Raw genomic sequence first — 18546 nt, forward strand, 5'->3', positions numbered from 1 at the left:
TTTTTTTTTTACTACCCAATGAAGATTCCACAGACTTGGGCATGGAAGTCATGAACATTCACAAAAATCTAAGTAAACAAGAACAAAAAAAACTGAAAACTGAAACAAAAAAAATAAACAAATTATTTTTTAAAAACAGCAATAAATAATACTTCCAAACAAAATTAATAATAAAACCAAAACTATTACTAAAATTTAAAGCTATTAAGATTCCACAAAAAAAAAAACTCTCTCTATTGTCTCTCTCTTTATCTTACTCTCTCTCTCTCTCTCTCTCTCTCTCTTTGTTGTGTGAGCTCAGATCTGACCAGAGAAAGAAAACAACAACCGGAGAAGAAGAAGAAGAAGAAAGAAAGATGACAGACCGAGTCTTCCCAGCTTCCAAACCACCAACAACCGCCACTAACGGAGTTCCACCACTTGGTTCCATCCCACCTCCTCCAGCTCCCGCCGCCGTTACAGCAACCAACGGAACAACAGCTAACCAAAAACCTCAAGTCTACATCCCATCTAACCGTCCGGTTTACCGTCCTCAGCCTTACAGCCGCCGTCACCACCACCAATCTCGACCAACCTGCCGAAGAATTTGCTGCTGCTGCTGTTTCTGGTCCATTCTCATAATTCTCATCTTAGCTCTCATGACTGCGATCGCCGCCACCGCCATGTACGTGATCTACCATCCTCGTCCCCCTTCCTTCTCCGTTCCTTCGCTTCGAATCGGACGCGTTAACCTAACCACGGCCTCCGATTCCTCCGTCTCGCATCTCTCTTCCTTCTTCAACTTCACTCTGCTCTCGGAGAATCCAAACCAACACCTCACTTTCTCTTACGATCCTTTCGTCGTCACCGTCGTGTCGGCCAAATCAGGTACGGCTCTTGGGAACGGAACAGTGCCGGCGTTTTTTAGCGATAACGGGAATAAGACATCGTTCCACGGCGTGATCGCTACGTCAACAACGGCGCGTGAGCTAGATCCGGACGAGGCGAAGCATCTGAGATCAGATCTGACGCGCGCGCGTGTGGGATACGAGATCCAGATGAGGACTAAAGTGAGGATGATAATGGGAAAGCTGAAGAGTGAAGGAGTAGAGATCAAAGTGAGCTGTGAAGGTTTTGAAGGAAGTGTACCAAAAGGGAAAACACCTGTTATAGCAACTTCTAAAAAAACTAAGTGTAAGTCTGATCTTAGTGTCAAGGTCTGGAAATGGAGTTTTTAGAAATTTTTCTCAATTGAAATTTTTCTATTTTTCTATTTTTATGGATTTGTTAAACTTTTGGGAATGATCCAAAAGAAGATTTCTTCAGTTTGTTAGTTAAACAAAAAAGAAAAAATTCAGAGAAGAGTCAGAGAGAGAGAGATAAGATATTGTCAAGTAGAAGAAGACCACAGAGAATTCACGGCTTCTAAGATTTTTATTTATAATTTTGTTTGTTTGTTTGGAACTTTCTTGTTTTTGAAATTATGTCTTTTGAATGGATACAAAAAAATAAGTATAAATGTAATACAAGGGAATGAAGAGTACCAAAAAGCTGGAGATTTGCAGCAGTGAGGGGTTGTATATAGTGAGCACGCATTAAAGTTAAAAAAAAAAGATAACATAGTAGTAGTAATAAAAACAGAACCTTAAAAATGCAAAAAGAAGCCGTGGGGTTCGTGAAGAGAAAGAACAATTAAGAAAGAACACAAGAGATGTGTTAAATGTGTTTAGATGTTGTAGCATCATCATATCTATCACACGCATTATACAAACACCATTTAAGATCTTTTAAGCAGTTTGCAATTTTTGCATGTTATAAAAATTAATACTATGGTCACTCCTACCTCCCTCCGATTCATGAATGTGTTATGTGGTGGGTTTGATACAACACATTAAATTATATCTTGCCATAAAAATCTACTAAAAGACAAGTTTTCCGGCCATACTGTCCTAAAAAATGAAAATAAATGGGTTCATTAACCTTATTAAATCGTCTTTAAGTGCATATACTAGTGTACTTTTTTTTTTTAATCGACCAAAGGATAGGGATCGTGAGATCTTATCCAACTAAGGACAATGTCGGTGTGACCAAAAACGAGAGGAAGGAATCTGTCCATGGCGCTACCCAAAACGGCAAAAAAAGTCCCGCATTTAAGTGAAAGGGTTGACAAAAATGTATTGTATTAGGTGCGTCTTAAAACGGATAAAAGAGAAAAAATTTCAATGTAGAGACTAGAGAGGTGTGGTGTATTGGATCTGGGCCCAAATTAGATTTGTCGTTTTCCAATGATAAAAATCCGAAGCCCAAACACAATGTCCTAAGCCTTTTTCACTTTTCGTTTCACTGTTTGGTTTTCCGACATCATCTCTACTTCGCGGGGGCACCGCGACGAACAAAAAGAAAAGGAGAAGGGACTATTCCGCCGTGGAAACCAACCATATTCTCTATCTACCTCATCATCATCACTCGCTTCAGCTTTGCTACACAAGCAAGAATCTCATTGCCGCTTTTCGGAAAGGAACTTTCAGAAAATATTTATAATCTATGGCGGAGAAGCTCGAGCCGGCGAAGGTTTTGTACTGCGGAGTTTGCTCTCTTCCTGCCGAATACTGCGAGTTCGGTCCCGATTTCGCCAGATGTAAGCCCTGGCTCGTTGAAAATGCCCCCGATCTCTATCCTGATCTCCTCAAAGGTACCCTCATATTTAGATCAAACCCTAATTTTCACATGTTCTCGGGACTCGTTTGATTATTTTTTAGTTATGTTAGCATTAATCAGTGCCTTGAATTTTGGATTCTTGAAAGGGCTAAGAGATTCACACAATCGAAAGATGAAGCCTTTTTTTTTTTTCTTTTTTAACTTGATTCAGCAGATAGTTTGGGGAATACTAATAATGTGTAAAATGCTTTTGTACCCTTTTTTGCACTTCGTTTCTACTGGTTATGACTATCTTGATTTGAGGGCTTACTAATATTTTGATTTGGATATGAATTTAAATGTTCAGAGGCTAACGAGAAGGCAGCAAGTAATGTTTCTGACAAACTTCAGTCGGTGGGAATCTCTTCTGGTGGTGCTGATGGGGCACAGCCTTCTCAGCCTGGTATGTAACCTGTGTATTTGTCTTCTTTTGCGTGTTCATATGAAATCCCACTTCAAATATATGTGCAAGTTTACTTTCTCTATCAATAGGGCTCTGCAATGTACTTAGTATATGTATGTATTCTAATGTTTACACGTATTTGTTACTTTACATCGCTTATGTACTCTTTGGCTGAGGGATCTGCAGTCGAACTGTTAAACATGAATAAGAGATATTTCTATAGTTATTGATTTGGGTGAAAGGATTTGGCATTTTGTTGAATTCCTAATCAGTAATCATTGGATTATTGAATTTATAGGAGGGACATCCAAGAAGGAGGAAGTGAAACGTCTACCAGGGGGAAAACTTAAAAAGAAAGTAAGTAATTTTGTGCAACCTTAATGTCTTACCAAGTTTCCATGATGTACATACTTCTTTCGATTTCTTTTTTTTGTTTCCTTGGCCTTTCATGTGGACTTGTTTATCCGGTTGTCTAATTTTCTTATGCTAATGGTACCTACGTAGGAGAGACTCGAAGTGATTATTGAAAAGGTTGTGCGCAACAAGCGTAAGTGTATCACCATTGTGAAAGGACTAGAACTGTTTGGTGAGTTTTTTTACTTTTTTTGGTGAGATATCTTAGTATTCTTACTGGCTGGAACAGGCCTCATTCTTTTGTCCTCCTTAAAATTTTGTTCTTCAGGGATAAAACTCAGTGACGCCTCTAAAAAGCTAGGGAAGAAGTTTGCCACTGGAGCATCAGTTGTCAAGGTATGTATAAGAAGATGAATTGCAAATCTAATATGCTTAATCGCTTAGATAGACTAGTGATACTGGTTTTGGCAGCTTATGGTTTCATAGAGATTGTAATGCTTTAGAACTGTTGAGTTTCTAATTTCAAAATATGGGCTCCGAAGATAACTATGAAATCTACTTCTATCCGAGTTATGAACCACTCTGATTTTCAAAATTGTATGTGTTTCAGGGACCAACTGAAAAGGAACAAATTGACGTTCAAGGAGATATAATCTACGATATCGTTGAGTTCATCACAGACACTTGGCCCGATGTAACATTACTTATCCTTTTTTCTTCACTAATATCTAACTAGTGTAAATCTGCTTCAGAATCCGTACTCATGATTATTGCATTGCCATATCCAGGTACCTGAAAGATCCATTTTCTTCATCGAAGATGGGAAGAAGGTGCAGGCTGGTTGATGGATCACCTTTGTTCTTTGTTTTGTGGCATGGGGGGTTCATGTAGACGAGTTAGTTCCTGAGTACTCTCCTTTGTGTTTGGAGGAAATCGCATCGTGATAATAACTTTCAACATAACGTATAGTTGGATTATCATACTATTTTCTTATTCGAGCTGCGATAATTCCAGACAGGTTTCTCCAAACATTTCTGTTTTTTGGTGGGTCATAATATTTAAAATGTGTCTTGAAATGAATCTGTTCTTCATCCTTGACCCATGATCTGCTTTCAGCATTCCGGTTTTTAGGCTCTAAATAAACTCTCATTGGCAAAACCGGTGAGATCTCGTCTTGTAAGCAAACCAATAGTAATAGACAACTAGATCCCAAAAATTGATGCTCGTTTAAGTCTATGACCAAACTAAACTAGCTCAAGAAACCAAGTTTTTAACCGTTACATATACAACATTGAACCTGATACTGAGATTTGATCAATCATAAGGACATATTGATCTCTAAACTGTGCTTTAGTGGTTTATCATATCAAACTCAACTAAGACATAAACTGACTCAGCGAAGCTATTTAAATTCGCGACCTAACAGGAACAACTGATCTCATGGAGTCTTGGTTACTTGTACTGATATCACCTGATTCATCATCTTTCTTGGGATCCAATTTGAAGAATGAGAGAACAATAGAAGCAAGCTGATGCTGGTGAGAAGTGAACTCATGATCAGCTTCTTCAATAAGACACAGCTTATGATTCTTTATATATTTGGCAAATTCGGACGCTTCTGTTACATGCACGATCCTATCTTTTGATCCATGAACTGTTAAGACCCTGAAATTTTAAGAGAATCATCATTAGTTCCTCTATTAGAATGAAACCAGAAGACACAAAACCTTAATAGAATATGATTATAAACCTGCAGTTTTCATGAATTGAGAGACATGCTTCAAGAGTATTGGTTGTGAGACGGTCCATTAGACTCTCTTCTGTTACCCGATATTCAAACTTTCCTGCAACGAATAAAAAGGGAAGGAGTTACCTCTAACAGTCCCGGTAAACGCCAAACATCATGTTTACTGGCTCTAGCAATCGCAAAACAAAAAAGCTGAAAGATTTTACCCTTTCTGTTCCTAACATCAATGAACCCATCCTCTTTGATTCTCTTGAAGTAATCCTTACCAAGCCGGCCTTCGATTCCTCTCTCAAGAAAGAACCGGCCTGAGATATTTACAACAGTCTGCACATCCTTGTACTTTGCTGCATACAAAAGCACCACATTTCCACCTGCACAAAAATTCAGTGACAACAACAACAACAACGCTTCAGATCTCACATAAACCTTTCTTGAAACTCAAAAACACACAAAAATCCACCTTAGTTTTGCAATACCTTTACTATGTCCGATAATCGCAGAAATCTCACGGTTATCTCCACGCAAGTGTTGCAGAACAGAACGCAGATCTTCAACTTCACGGCGATAGTTACCATACTGAAATGATCCTTGGCTTTCCCTGAAGCCCCAAAAACATGAGTAAAAGCAACAAACACTTCCCCCACTTTTTAAAAAAGAGAGAAAGATATAAGCTAGTAAGAATGGATTCATTCACCCGTTGCCAGCAAAGTCAAACCGAAAAGAACTGATCATTGCTCTTTCAAAGAAATTGGCAATGGTGACCACTGGAATCCGATCCTACAAGGACATATCAAGAAACAATTAATGGGAATGAAAATAAATTACAAATGATGAAGACTGATGAGAATGTGGTACCAAAGCAAAAAAAAAGCAAACACCTTTGATGATTGAAAGCCATGGCAGATGACAACAGTTTCAGTAGAACCAGTATCTTGCAAAACTCCAACGAGTTTCTCACCATGACTATTCTCAATCACAACTCTTTGTTGTTGAATCACTGTGCAGAAAAAAAAAAAAAGAACACAAACAATGTTCAAGCAGCTAAAGAAACAAAACTCGTTCTATGATCAATCAGAGAAGTGAGTCCCAATCAAACATTGAACGCCCAATACAATATCAAATTGGTAGTTCTAGGGAACAATTGAACATAACCTCACACATCAGTAAATCCAAATGATAGAGATTAGAGAATGTAAGAATCAAAAACACATTGGTACAATTTTTGGATTGAGAAAAGGAGATGAAGCTAACCCGAATTGTTATCGATTCGTTCATGGCTAGATTGATTCCGGCGAGCCTCCGACATCGTCGTCGCGCGCGCGGAGGAGAGAAACCTCGGAGCTTAAAGTTTCGATATGGCTCAGCTCTTGATGGTGACAAGACCAATGTTTTAACCGATTAGCTAACTTGTAATAAATTTGTTTTGTAGGAGTATTTACTAATTACTATGAGGAAATTATTTACCAAAAATACCAAATAATGTATTTCTCTTTTTATTACGTTGTTTGTGAGCCAACGGTTTCATAAACAAGGTTATAATTTATTTTCATCTCCTTTACTGAATTCTGAAAAAGTTGATGATAAGCTTTTGTTTAATCGTGACAATTCTGATGTATGTGTTTACGGACCTTTCGGGTTGCTAGCTTTGGCCAGCCAAGATTTATCGGAACAAACTGCAATATGTATTCTTCAAAATTATACGTCGTGGAAATGGATATGCTGCTATAATGGGAAGCGATGAGCAGAAGTAAGATTTCAACTTTAATCTATGGATAAAAGAACTTAAGTTGTGTAAACCTGATGTTTTGTTGTAACAAATGGTAATGTGTAGGTCTTCGTTGAGAGACAACGTGCATAAATTTACGCATGGAACATTTCTAGACATTGATCCAAGACATGAGAAGATCTCATTAAGATGTTTTGGTGAGTTAAATTTGGCCTTTTTTAGAATGTGATTTGTTTCTTTTCACCCTAGAATTTTAATCTATCTAACACATTTTAAACCTAGCTTGCATAACACTTTTTTCATATATAGGTCGACCACTCCATCATAGAGAGCTATGGAGCAGGAGGAAGAAATGTAATAACGTATAGGGTTTATCCCAAATTGGCAATTGGTGACTGGTGAGGCAGCTAAGCTCTATACGTGTTCAATGATGGAACAAAGGGTGTGACCATGTCGTCTTTGGAAGCTTGGAGCATGAGAAATGCCCAAATCAACTCAAACGCAATTTAATTAATCATTAATTATGATAACCTATCCTAGAATAATCTTTGGACTGCCCCAGAGATGTTTCGTGGCTTGTCATGAACTGCTGAATTGTTTTAAGATTTACGTGTTATTGTACTTACGTTATTAATTAGCTATCTAATGGATTTTCTGAAATCTGTATTCTTACTGGTCTAATTAACTATTAATCAAGAACACAGTATTCTTATTGGTGTGATTAAGTGGTGCTTTCAACGACTTAAGGCTTAAGCAATATGATGCCGTCTCCTAGTTTTTAATACAAAACTTTAAAGGATTAAATTATTGAAACTTGAAAGGGTCTTTCCCAAAAACAAAGACTATAGGTACATTTCTTTAATAAGAATACTGTATACATAAGGATAACTTACTCCATAAACAATAACCCCACTTGCTGAAGGTTCCTCAATAATACTACAATACAACCTTATAAATTAATACTCTTTAAATTAATATTCGCTATAAATTAATAAATTTTTCAAGTCTCGAGTTGGACAAGTGTAAAAAATGACACAATTCGATAAAATAATAAGATAATATATTTTTTTGAAATCCTATGTAAAAATCACATCAATATTATAAATTAATAATGATATAAACTAAGTATATATATATATATATATATTTGAAATATGGTTCAGTTAGTGTTTGAATATTCTTGAATTTGCATGCTGGATGGAACTCATGTATAATCTTTCTCATTAAATCAAAACTTTGTGTTGTTTTTTCAAATTGCATTCAAAAATTATGGAACGTCCTACACGCGATAGTTACTTCTTTACGTGTAATTGGTTTTAAAGATATTGCAATATCTTTTAAGAATTCATCATAAAAGATAGTAACAATAATTTCTTCTAAACTTTGAATTTCTAAACATTTATCATTTTCACCTGGATAATCTACTAAACTATTAACATCAATCATATTACGATAACCGAAATTATAAATTAAAAAAATTCAATAAAAATGTGAATTATAACAAAGTATCTTATTTTTAGTTAAAAATATTCAAAATTATGAAAATGAAAAAATCTTTTCATAAATTAATATTTTATTAATTTATCGATAAATTAATAATTATTAATTTATCGATAAATTAAAACTTTTATAAATTAATAAAATATCATGGTCCCGACATTATTAATTTATAGAGGTTTTACTGTAATAGAAATCACATTTAATGAGTAATCCAAAGACTTTACCTGCAATGTATTATACACAAAGACCGACGACTCATGAGTGACGACTACAAAGCTAGCTTAATCAATAATTATACCAAATTATCACTGACATAATTAACAACTATCTGAGAGTTTCTTCCACGATACTTCGAGCTTAAGACAAAATACATAATTAAGAATTTGTCAATGTCAACGCCAATGGCATTATAGGTACGATGGATTTTCTGACGATTCTATAATCATTTGATTTTGGCAAGATCTCAAGAGTATTTATAAAGAAAGGCCACACACAGTTTTTGTAATCCTTTGAGCATCAAAACCCGTTGCAGAGTGAGACGGATCATCAATGGCGGCTGAACATGAAAACATCCAAGATCCTAATCAAAACGAAGTGCTTAACCGAACTTCCTTCCATTTCCAACCTCAGAGAAATTGGCTCAACGGTTCTTTTTCTTCCTTTTTTCTTCCTATTTATATTCATAGACCATGTTTGCCAAAGATATATTTCTTATGTTATTAGTTCATAAAACCAAGAACTATAGATCATTTCTATGTATTGCAATTAATTATTGAATTTAGTTGCTAACGACTTAAAAAAATCTTTTAGCTATTTCACATATTTCATCATCTTTGTACATAAATACTAACCGTTGTCTTAATTTTTATGTCGTTTCTGGTCCTTGGATGCATTTCTGAAACCTGAAGATCCAAACGGTAATACTATACAATTCATTAACTTGTGACACAAGGAACCCTATAATTGTTTCATTATCCATATGATGAAATATTTATATTATAAGTGTTGTTTCAGCGCCAATGTACTACAAAGGATTCTACCATTTGTTCTACCAAAACAACCCTTTGGCCCCTGAGTTCAGTAGGAAGAGGATCATATGGGGACACTCTGTTTCACAAGATATGGTCAACTGGATCCAACTTGAGCCAGCCCTATCACCTTCTGAGCCCTATGACATCAACAGCTGCTGGTCAGGAGCTGCCACGATCCTCCCTGATGGTAAACCTGTAATTTTGTACACCGGACTCGACAACAACAACAGATCACAAGTCACAGTTGTTGCCGAACCAAAGGACGTTTCTGACCCTTTGCTTCGTGAGTGGGTTAAGCCAAAGTACAATCCTGTCATGGTTCCGCCAAGTAATGTCTATCATGATTGTTTCCGTGATCCAACAACGGCGTGGCAAGGGGAAGATGGGATATGGAGAGTGCTCATTGGAGCTAAGGTGAAAGATACTGAGACAGGAATGGCCATTTTGTACCGAAGCGATGATTTTATAAAGTGGACAAAGTATCCGGTGAATTTACTTGAGGCAGAAGAAACCGGAATGTGGGAATGCCCTGATTTCTTCCCGGTTTCCATCACTGGTAAAGAAGGTGTTGATACTTCGGTGAACAATGCTAACGTGAGGCATGTCTTGAAGGCCAGTTTTGGAGGCAATGATTGCTATGTCATTGGTAAATACTCTTCTGAGAATGAGGATTTTTTAGGGGATTATGAGTTCACTAAGACGAGTGCAGATTTGAGATATGATCATGGAACGTTTTATGCCGCGAAAGCGTTTTTCGATAGTGTTAAAAGTCGGAGGATCAACTGGGGATGGGTTGTAGAGACTGATAGCAAAGAAGATGATTTCAAGAAAGGATGGGCTGGCCTTATGGTAAATATAATATTCACCGAAGTAATTGTAGAGTAGAGATTAGTAGTGAAGAAATTTGTTGAATTGGTTCTGTTTTTTTTGGCATTTAGGCTCTTCCCAGGGAAATGTGGCTGGACACAAGTGGAAAGAGGCTGATACAATGGCCAATTGAAGAAATCAACCATCTCCGGACCAAAAGTGTTGGACTCAATTGCTGTGAAATCAAAATCGGCGCAGCCTTTGAAATCTCTGGCATCACTGCAGCCCAAGTAAGTTTTCTCGTGTTTTGTTTGGAATATTCCCATAGTATACAGATATTTATCTTTATTGTTTTGTATCAACAACTTTATAGATAATTATCTTTTTCTGTTGTTGTTGTTGTTGTTAAAGGCCGACGTAGAAGTGACTTTTAATCTGCCATCCCTGGAAGATAACCCCGAGATACTGGAGGCTGACCATGTTGATGATGCGACTCTGTTCGATCGTGACAGCTCTGTTGGATGCGTTTACGGGCCTTTTGGTTTGCTAGCATTGGCTAGCAATGATTTATCTGAACAAACCGCAATATTCTTTAAAGTCATCCATCGTGGAAACGGATATGCAGTTGTAATGGGCAGCAGCGAGAAGAGGTCAGATCTTTAATTTAATTTAAAAAAAAAACAAATCTGTTAATTTCTATATCTGGTGTAAATCTGATGTTATGGTAACTTATGTATATATGTAGGTCTTCGTTGAGAGACGGCGTAAAAAAATATTCGCATGGAACATTCGTAGACATTAATCCAAGGCAGGAGAAAATCTCATTAAGATGTTTGGTAAGACTAATTAAGCCATTTTGTGCATTTTTGTTTCTTTTATTTTCGCCTTAATTAATTAAGACTTCTTATTTATAAACAATTTAACTTGTGAAAACCACTCTTTTTTTTTTTGGTTTGTTTCCTAGATCGATCACTCTATTATAGAGAGCTACGCAGCAGGAGGAAAAAGTGTGATAACATCAAGGGTTTATCCCAAATTGGCAATTGGTGAAGCAGCTAAGCTTTATGTGTTCAATGATGGAACAAGGGGTGTGACCATGTCGTCTTTGGAAGCTTGGAGCATGAGAAATGCCCAAATCAATACAAACACAACTTATTAATTAATCATTTAATAATGATAATCTTTAATAATGATCTTTGGACTGCAGTAAAGATATTTTCATGTCTTTATCATGACCTACTGCTGAATGTTTTAAGAAAAATGCGTCTTTTGTATTCAAGTTATTGGTGTGTGGTTATTGTCGTTTCCTTGAGTATTGTAAGCCTTCTCATTTTTCTAGTGAATTTGCACGAATAATAATAAGACCTTCTCAGTCTCATATTCTCTTCTTCTACAGTATCATTTTTGTGTTTGTGTGTGTGTAATTTGTAAACAACATGACAACTAAAACTGATCTAAATCAAATATCTAACAAGAGTTGGTAATTAGAAATTTTCAATTTTGAAATTAATTTTATTATATATCAAATATTAATCTTTAAATTAAATTAAAATACCAAATATTGATAAATGTACAGTGTGACCTGTTTAATATTCCAGGAATAAAGTAATGCCACGTTTTTTTTTTTTTGGTAAAGTTATGCCACGTATTTTGTTATCATGAATCGATCGTATAGATCAGTAGATTACATTTGAGTGGATGAATTCTTTCATAAACAAACAAAGACGATCGACCAAACAAAATTATGGTAACCCCATCTGGAAATGTTTCCACGGTTGTAAACGAAAGTTGAAGCCGACAAAAGATAAAGTAAACAAAAAGGATAACCTCCTTTGCCAGCTGGTCGATGTAATATATTTTACAACCTTAACAAAAATACAATATACTTTGAGAATTTCTTCCTCGTTACTTTAACCTTAGGACATACGAAGAGGTAGTAAACATGGAAACTGTAAAGTACAACGAAACCTTCTTCCTCATTACTTTAATTCTTTTGCCTCTATCATCAATGGAAGCTTCTTCTTGCGATGATTATGGCAACTTCCAACCTTACCGAACTTCCTTCCATTTTCAAGCTCACAAAAATTGGCTCAACGGTTATGATTCTTTTCGTCTTTATTTTCTCTGATCCGATGTGCAATATCAATGCTTTCAGTACCTACATAAAGATATAATTAATATTTGTGTTAATTTTTTTTGTTGTTGCGCTTCTGGTCCTTGGATGCATCTTGGAATATGAAGATCCCAACGGTAAAAACTCTACTGTATCTTTTATTTGAATCACAGGGAATCCAATATTGCATACATGATAAAATAGTTTTCATAATTTTTCACAAACGATCAAGTTTACATCCAAAGGCGGCATCTAATTGCAAAAACTAGGTTTAAAGGCGATCAACATCTAGACGCTATATGTGGATACTGCGTGTAGCAGTTGAATATGAATGCTAGATTTTTTTTTTTTAAAACGAACGGGACCAAAATATTTCTTGATATGTTGTTCCAGGACCATTATATTACAAAGGATTCTACCATCTGTTCTACCAACACAACCCTTTGGCTCCATATTTTGGGGACATTATGGTATGGGGACACTCTGTTTCACAAGATTTGGTCAACTGGATCCAACTTGAACCAGCCATTTATCCCTCAGATCCCTCTGACATCAACAGTTGCTGGTCAGGATCCGCCACGATCCTCCCTGATGGCAAACCTGTAATGTTGTACACAGGAAGCGACACCAATAAACACCAGGTGACAGTTCTTGCGGAACCTAAGGATGCGTCTGACCCTTTGCTTCGTGAGTGGGTAAAGGCTAAAGGCAACCCTGTGATGGTTCCACCTAGTAACGTCCCCGTTGATGGTTTCCGTGACCCAACTACGGCGTGGCAAGGTCAAGATGGGAGATGGAGAGTTCTTGTTGGAGCTCGGAGAAAGATAGTGATAAAGGGATGGCGATTTTGTACCACAGTGATGATTTTTTCCAGTGGACAAAGTATCCGGTGGCTTTACTTGAATCACAAATCACCGGAATGTGGGAATGTCCAGACTTTTTCCCCGTGTCAGTTACGGGAAGAGAGGGTTTAGATACTTCGGTGAACAATTCTAGTGTGAGGCATGTGTTGAAGGCGAGTTTTGGAGGCAGTGATTGCTATGTCATTGGTACATATACTTCCGAGACAGAAATCTTTTCCGCAGATTCCGAGTTCACTAACACAGCTGATGATTTGAGATATGATTACGGAAATCTATACGCGTCCAAGGCCTTCTTTGATAGCGCTAAGAATAGGAGGATCTCATGGGGATGGATTATGGAGAAAGATAGCAATGAAGATGATATTGTGAAAGGATGGGCTGGAATTATGGTAAACCCTATAGGCCTCTATACCTACCAATATTAATAAAATTAAAAAAATTTGTTTTCTTCATGAATCTGTTACTTTCCTTCTTAGGGTCTCCCAAGGGAGATTTGGCTGGAAAGAAGTGGAAAGAAGTTGATGCAATGGCCAGTCGAGGAAATTAACAATCTCCGAGCCAAAAATGTTAGCTTGTACAACAAACAACTTGAAAGCGGCTCTGTTCTTGAAATCTCTGGCATCACTGCATCACAAGTCAGTTTCCTTATTATGATTTACTAATTACTAGCAATCCCACATTAAATAGGAAAAAAGATATAATCAAGTATATTATAGTTATAGATTACTTTTTTCGTGTATGATTTTGTAATTAACATTTTGGCTTTTTATTCTTTTGTATTAACGAATTTTATCTTCCTTTTTTTGTTTTTTTTGTTTTTCTTAAAGGCCGACATAGAAGTAGCTTTTGATTTACGTGATCTAGAAAACGATCCCGAGATTTTGGATTCAGAGGAAGTTGATCAAGCGACTTTTACAGCTGGTTACAGCGCATCGGTTAGAGGCATTTACGGTCCTTTTGGATTGTTAGCATTGGCTAGCAATGATTTAGCAGAGCACACTGCAATCTTCTTTAGAGTTCTTCGTCGTGGGAACGGATATTCGGTTGTGATGTGCAGCGATGAGAGCAAGTAAATTTTTTTTTTGACTTTGGATCAAAACTTCAAGACAGTATATGTACGTACGCTATCTGATCTTGTGTGATTTAACATTCTTTTTATTATGGTCATGTAGGTCTTCATTGAGAGACAACATTGAGAAAGCTACATTTGGAACAGTCCTTGATATCGACCCAAGACATGAAAAGATCTCGTTAAGATGTTTGGTAAGATACAAAAAAAATAATACTATCTATTTGCAAATTTCATTTATTAGTATAACCCTAATTTTGACATTTTTCAATATCACCGTGGAATGTCAAACGTTTTTGGGTTCTAGATTGATCACTCGGTTATAGAGAGCTTTGGGGGAGAAGGAAGAAGTGTGATAACGTCTAGGGTTTATCCGAAAATAGCAATAGGTGAAGAATCTAGGCTTTACGTGTTCAATCATGGAACAAAAGGTGTGACCATGTCCTCTTTGGAAGCTTGGAGCATGAGACAAGCACAAATCAATTCAAACGTAACTTAAGTAGTCATGTTGGTAAATGGTAATGATTACAGACTTACAGCTACCTTTTGAACATCCAACCAGATGTTTCATATATCCTTTAATTTGGTACGAACTACTGAGATATGTAATAACTAAGAACTATGTATCTTTGTATAGAAATGTGGTGGTGGTCCGAAATCCTGCAAGTTGATCCGGGATCAGTCCGTCACAGATCAGGTTGGGGCGATTGGTGTGGTTGTGTTATAATTTCTTTGAGATAAAAAATGCTATGATAAGCCTTTGGTACTTTTAAATGATATTCTAGTTTAGTTTGTTGAATTTGACTTCATATGTACATCTATAGTTCATCATCATATTTGTTGTAATTTAATCTTTTATTTTACTGTCATTTTTTAACTTCCACTGTAATTATACATCAAAAGGATACCATTAGAGGGAGTTGGTTGCTTCCTGTTATGATGAAAGGACAATTAATCAATTTTTCTTTCCGTATTTATTTTTATATAACATCCCTATCAAGTATATATCAACATATTATAACTATATAAATTGTTAGAATTATAATAAAATTAGTGTGGCCAGTTCAATAGTGGTGGGTGAGTGGTGTATGAGCTCAGATTTATAAGAGAGTGTCCATGTTCAAGCACAACACATGATAGCCTTGTAAAGTAAAAAAATCTTTTAAAACTTTTTTTTTGGGTTTCTTTGCTAAGATAGCATAAATTTGGATAATATAAGGAAGAAAACAAATAATGTGGTAACATTTTCGCAAATAAATCATATATTTATCTTCTTCTTCTTTTTTTTGTTAAAGATCATATATTTATGTTACGTGATAGTTTTTGAAATAACGTTGAAAATTCATACTATTTTTACAAAACACTTAAACACATACAAAAAAAAGTCCACAATTATTTACGAAAATTTACACCACGTCATTTTGGCGTCATTTCACCCTTGTTTTATCCCCTCTGTGTTCTCTTGAATCGAGATATTTTTTATCTTAAAGAGGTTGCCAACTTGTTTATATATCAAAATAAATCATTTGGATTTTAACCAGTGCCCTGTCTTAATTTTGTGGTGGAGATGTCTCTCAAGATCGAGAGAAAGCAAAGAATGCATAGGTTAATCATACACATGTCTTTTCCGATATCCTTTAAACTGTGGCCATTGTAAACTCACCTTCACTTAATGTTGCCTTTTAATCATTTCGTTTCTTTAGGCATCTCTCTTTTTAATATTGTCGTTATATATAAATGTCTGTGCATTACATCATTCATCTCTCATTGGTTATTGCTTACTCTGCCTTTACAATAATTAAAACATATTATATTCATGGCTTTATACAAGTTGACCCCGTTTAAAAAAAAAAAAAAATTTCGTCTTAGCATACTTTGAATGGGTTATATGCCCTTGCTGCGGTTAGAGCAGCAGCCAGCAGTACAACTGCAATGACCTGATTTGGAAAAGAAAAGAAAAAAACATTATATATAACACAACTGCGTGATTATTTTCGTTTTTGCAAAAAAGAAGCTTACTATATAACTATTTTACTACATATACTGTACAAAGAAGAAAAAGAAAAAAAAAAACCCCATAAAACGATTTTGATGTTTCAATGGAGAAAAAGAACTTGTTTTCCCCAAATGTTAACCAAACCCCACCCCACCACTGAGGAGCTCCCATATCTTATGTTGCGGGGTGTTGGGTAGGTACGGATCTAAGAGTAATTTTTTTTTGTTTGTTTTTGACGTGCAAAAGTTTTCTGCAAAAGGAAAATCATATATTTATATAAAAATAATTAGCACTAACATGCATGTATGAAAGCTCACTAATAGGGACAAAATGAAAAGCATATGCATCTTGGCAAAATTCGTCTAGCTTAGGTGAATCGTATTTTAACCGAAGAGAGACAAATACAATCGATTGTAGATTGATTTCTCAAATACGTGAGCTAGTGTTGAGTGGTTGAGTTGATAACGATAAAAATATTCAATAAACATACTTTTTTTACACATGGATAGTGAGTGAATTCATTAATCGAAATTATAGTAAATAGAGAGATTGTCTCACGTATCGAAGAAGAATTCAACGGGAGTGATAGTGCAATAATTGCGAATGACACCTACTTTTACAACCTAAAGATTCTTCAGCCAAAATCTCCTTACGATCACAACAATAAAATAAAATAAAAACCAGATACTCAAATACCAAATTTGTCAAAAGAGAGCAGTCAGATTCCGTGGTAATCAACGGATTCTATTTTAAACATAACATTATAAATAATAATAAAAATAGTAATTTGTTCATATTTTCGAGGTCAATAATTAATAGAGAGACCGGTCATCGATGACATAGTTGTACTATATAATAATGTCTTCTTTTTTGTTCAGTTTCATTCCCCAAATTAATGAAGAAAATTTGCCAAATCTCATATCAGAAATTTACTAGATGGAAAATATCGATCACCAATAAAACTATTTGTATTTAGAAACAGAACTATATATACGGACTTTGTCAGACAGACATCAGCATAATACTTTTTGTTTTCTTCTCAAATCGATCAAACATGTATAAATTCAATACGCAAAATAATTCATATATATTATAATTATGATGGAATCAATCTCACACGTGATAACCTAAACAACACAAGTACACAACCCAGCTGGTAAAAAGATTTCAGGAAAAAAAAAAATACTACAACATTTTTATGTTTCAGATTTTCAACGGAAATTTACAATGGATTTTTTTCTTCTTAAACTATGATTATCAGATTTTCATAATTAGTTATAAATGATCAGCTAATACTGAAAAAAACATTAAAAGGGAAATACAGTTATGCCCATAAGGCACCGACTTCAACGAGTCTAGGAATAAGGTTACCACTAAGGTGAAGTGCTACAAGTGACTCGAACCCACCGACACAAGCACCACCTATGAAGAGCACCGGAGCAGCTTCAACTGCGAGGTAAGCGATCTCTCCCTCGTCGATCTCTATCACCGTTGGGTGAACTCCGACGGTAGACAGAAGCTTCTTCATGACGTGGCACATGCAGCATGAGGAAGATCGAGTGAATATGATGACTGGATGCTCTGATATCAGCCGTCCGATCTTTGACTCTGACGTCTCCTCTTCGTCGAACGACAGGCTTGTCGAGGCGGTGGAGGAGGAGACTGTTGGTGGTGCTGGTGAAAGAGGAGGAGGACGAGGATGAACCGTCAGGTCTAGCGTTACGGCGTCGTTTGAGCAGTTTCGTAGACCTCGCATCGTCTTCATTAGAGAGAAAGAGAGAGGGAGAGAAAGAGAGAGAGTGGGAGATTTGTTGATGTCAACGCGAGATGAGAGCGACCATAAATGGAGAAATTGGGTGTCACTATAATGACGTAACCATTAGCTAATTATTTATTTCATTTGTTTTTTCCCTTAAATAATTGTTTTGGTCATTTCTAAATTTGTTTTCGAGGTCAGCTTGGTCGCATCTTATTTACGAATGAACAATTGAACATACATAGCTTAGTCTAAAAATTCTTAATTTTAAACTAAGTTCTGTATATAAAAGTTGATAATGGTTTTTGGCTTCTAATTAGCATTAATTAATTTTAAAAATTCAAAGAATTTTAGTAGGGAAAAATATAATATCCCTAAAATCAGCGGGTTTTGTATTTATTTTATGAAAATGTTATGTGGATGCCCTCACTCACACATATATTGTAAACAAATTATATATTTATGTAACGTAAACATGCATGTACGATATTACAACTAATGTATA

At 35.8% G+C, this 18546-nt stretch overlaps 5 protein-coding genes and 1 pseudogene across 5 annotated transcripts; 4 read left to right on the forward strand and 2 right to left on the reverse strand.

The window, feature by feature from the left end:
* On the forward strand, nucleotides 197-1443 carry LOC104705456. The gene has a single exon (XM_010421468.1). The coding sequence runs from the start codon at nucleotides 357-359 to the stop codon at nucleotides 1215-1217; it is 861 nt and encodes a 286-aa protein (XP_010419770.1). The 5' UTR covers nucleotides 197-356; the 3' UTR covers nucleotides 1218-1443.
* LOC104705457 (translation machinery-associated protein 22-like) lies at nucleotides 2300-4513 on the forward strand. Its single transcript, XM_010421469.2, has 7 exons — nucleotides 2300-2671; nucleotides 2984-3079; nucleotides 3378-3436; nucleotides 3584-3665; nucleotides 3762-3829; nucleotides 4044-4127; nucleotides 4222-4513. The coding sequence occupies exons 1-7, from the start codon at nucleotides 2524-2526 to the stop codon at nucleotides 4276-4278; spliced, it is 594 nt and encodes a 197-aa protein (XP_010419771.1). The 5' UTR covers nucleotides 2300-2523; the 3' UTR covers nucleotides 4279-4513.
* LOC104705459 lies at nucleotides 4643-6584 on the reverse strand. Its single transcript, XM_010421470.2, has 7 exons — nucleotides 6432-6584; nucleotides 6059-6177; nucleotides 5875-5957; nucleotides 5657-5778; nucleotides 5387-5551; nucleotides 5184-5277; nucleotides 4643-5098 (listed from the first exon to the last, which is right to left on the reverse strand). The coding sequence occupies exons 1-7, from the start codon at nucleotides 6484-6486 to the stop codon at nucleotides 4840-4842; spliced, it is 897 nt and encodes a 298-aa protein (XP_010419772.1). The 5' UTR covers nucleotides 6487-6584; the 3' UTR covers nucleotides 4643-4839.
* Nucleotides 8796-11622, forward strand: LOC104705460 (beta-fructofuranosidase, insoluble isoenzyme CWINV6-like). The gene is made up of 7 exons (XM_010421471.2): nucleotides 8796-9052; nucleotides 9315-9323; nucleotides 9421-10286; nucleotides 10376-10534; nucleotides 10656-10894; nucleotides 10990-11080; nucleotides 11209-11622. The coding sequence occupies exons 1-7, from the start codon at nucleotides 8956-8958 to the stop codon at nucleotides 11401-11403; spliced, it is 1656 nt and encodes a 551-aa protein (XP_010419773.1). The 5' UTR covers nucleotides 8796-8955; the 3' UTR covers nucleotides 11404-11622.
* On the forward strand, nucleotides 12127-15240 carry LOC104705461 (annotated as a pseudogene).
* LOC104705462 (glutaredoxin-C10) lies at nucleotides 17469-18135 on the reverse strand. The gene has a single exon (XM_010421473.2). The coding sequence runs from the start codon at nucleotides 18048-18050 to the stop codon at nucleotides 17610-17612; it is 441 nt and encodes a 146-aa protein (XP_010419775.1). The 5' UTR covers nucleotides 18051-18135; the 3' UTR covers nucleotides 17469-17609.

The sequence above is a fragment of the Camelina sativa genome, chromosome 8, assembly GCF_000633955.1.
Source record: "Camelina sativa cultivar DH55 chromosome 8, Cs, whole genome shotgun sequence".
Taxonomy (NCBI): Eukaryota; Viridiplantae; Streptophyta; class Magnoliopsida; order Brassicales; family Brassicaceae; genus Camelina; species Camelina sativa.

What these genes read in the sequence shown, in the direction of transcription:
- LOC104705456 (XM_010421468.1), top strand. Translation starts at nt 357, where the DNA reads ATGACAGACCGAGTCTTCCCAGCTTCCAAACCACCAACAACCGCCACT.
- LOC104705457 (XM_010421469.2), top strand. Translation starts at nt 2,524, where the DNA reads ATGGCGGAGAAGCTCGAGCCGGCGAAGGTTTTGTACTGCGGAGTTTGC. An exon ending in GAAAGGACTAGAACTGTTTG is followed by an intron (nt 3,666 to 3,761) that starts GTGAGTTTTTTT and finishes TTTGTTCTTCAG; the next exon opens with GGATAAAACTCAGTGACGCC. An exon ending in TCACAGACACTTGGCCCGAT is followed by an intron (nt 4,128 to 4,221) that starts GTAACATTACTT and finishes TGCCATATCCAG; the next exon opens with GTACCTGAAAGATCCATTTT.
- LOC104705459 (XM_010421470.2), bottom strand. Translation starts at nt 6,486, where the DNA reads ATGTCGGAGGCTCGCCGGAATCAATCTAGCCATGAACGAATCGATAAC. An exon ending in ACGAATCGATAACAATTCGG is followed by an intron (nt 6,178 to 6,431) that starts GTTAGCTTCATC and finishes TTTTCTGCACAG; the next exon opens with TGATTCAACAACAAAGAGTT. An exon ending in GATTATCGGACATAGTAAAG is followed by an intron (nt 5,552 to 5,656) that starts GTATTGCAAAAC and finishes ATTTTTGTGCAG; the next exon opens with GTGGAAATGTGGTGCTTTTG.
- LOC104705460 (XM_010421471.2), top strand. Translation starts at nt 8,956, where the DNA reads ATGGCGGCTGAACATGAAAACATCCAAGATCCTAATCAAAACGAAGTG. An exon ending in AAGGATGGGCTGGCCTTATG is followed by an intron (nt 10,287 to 10,375) that starts GTAAATATAATA and finishes TTTGGCATTTAG; the next exon opens with GCTCTTCCCAGGGAAATGTG. An exon ending in ATGGGCAGCAGCGAGAAGAG is followed by an intron (nt 10,895 to 10,989) that starts GTCAGATCTTTA and finishes GTATATATGTAG; the next exon opens with GTCTTCGTTGAGAGACGGCG.
- LOC104705462 (XM_010421473.2), bottom strand. Translation starts at nt 18,050, where the DNA reads ATGAAGACGATGCGAGGTCTACGAAACTGCTCAAACGACGCCGTAACG.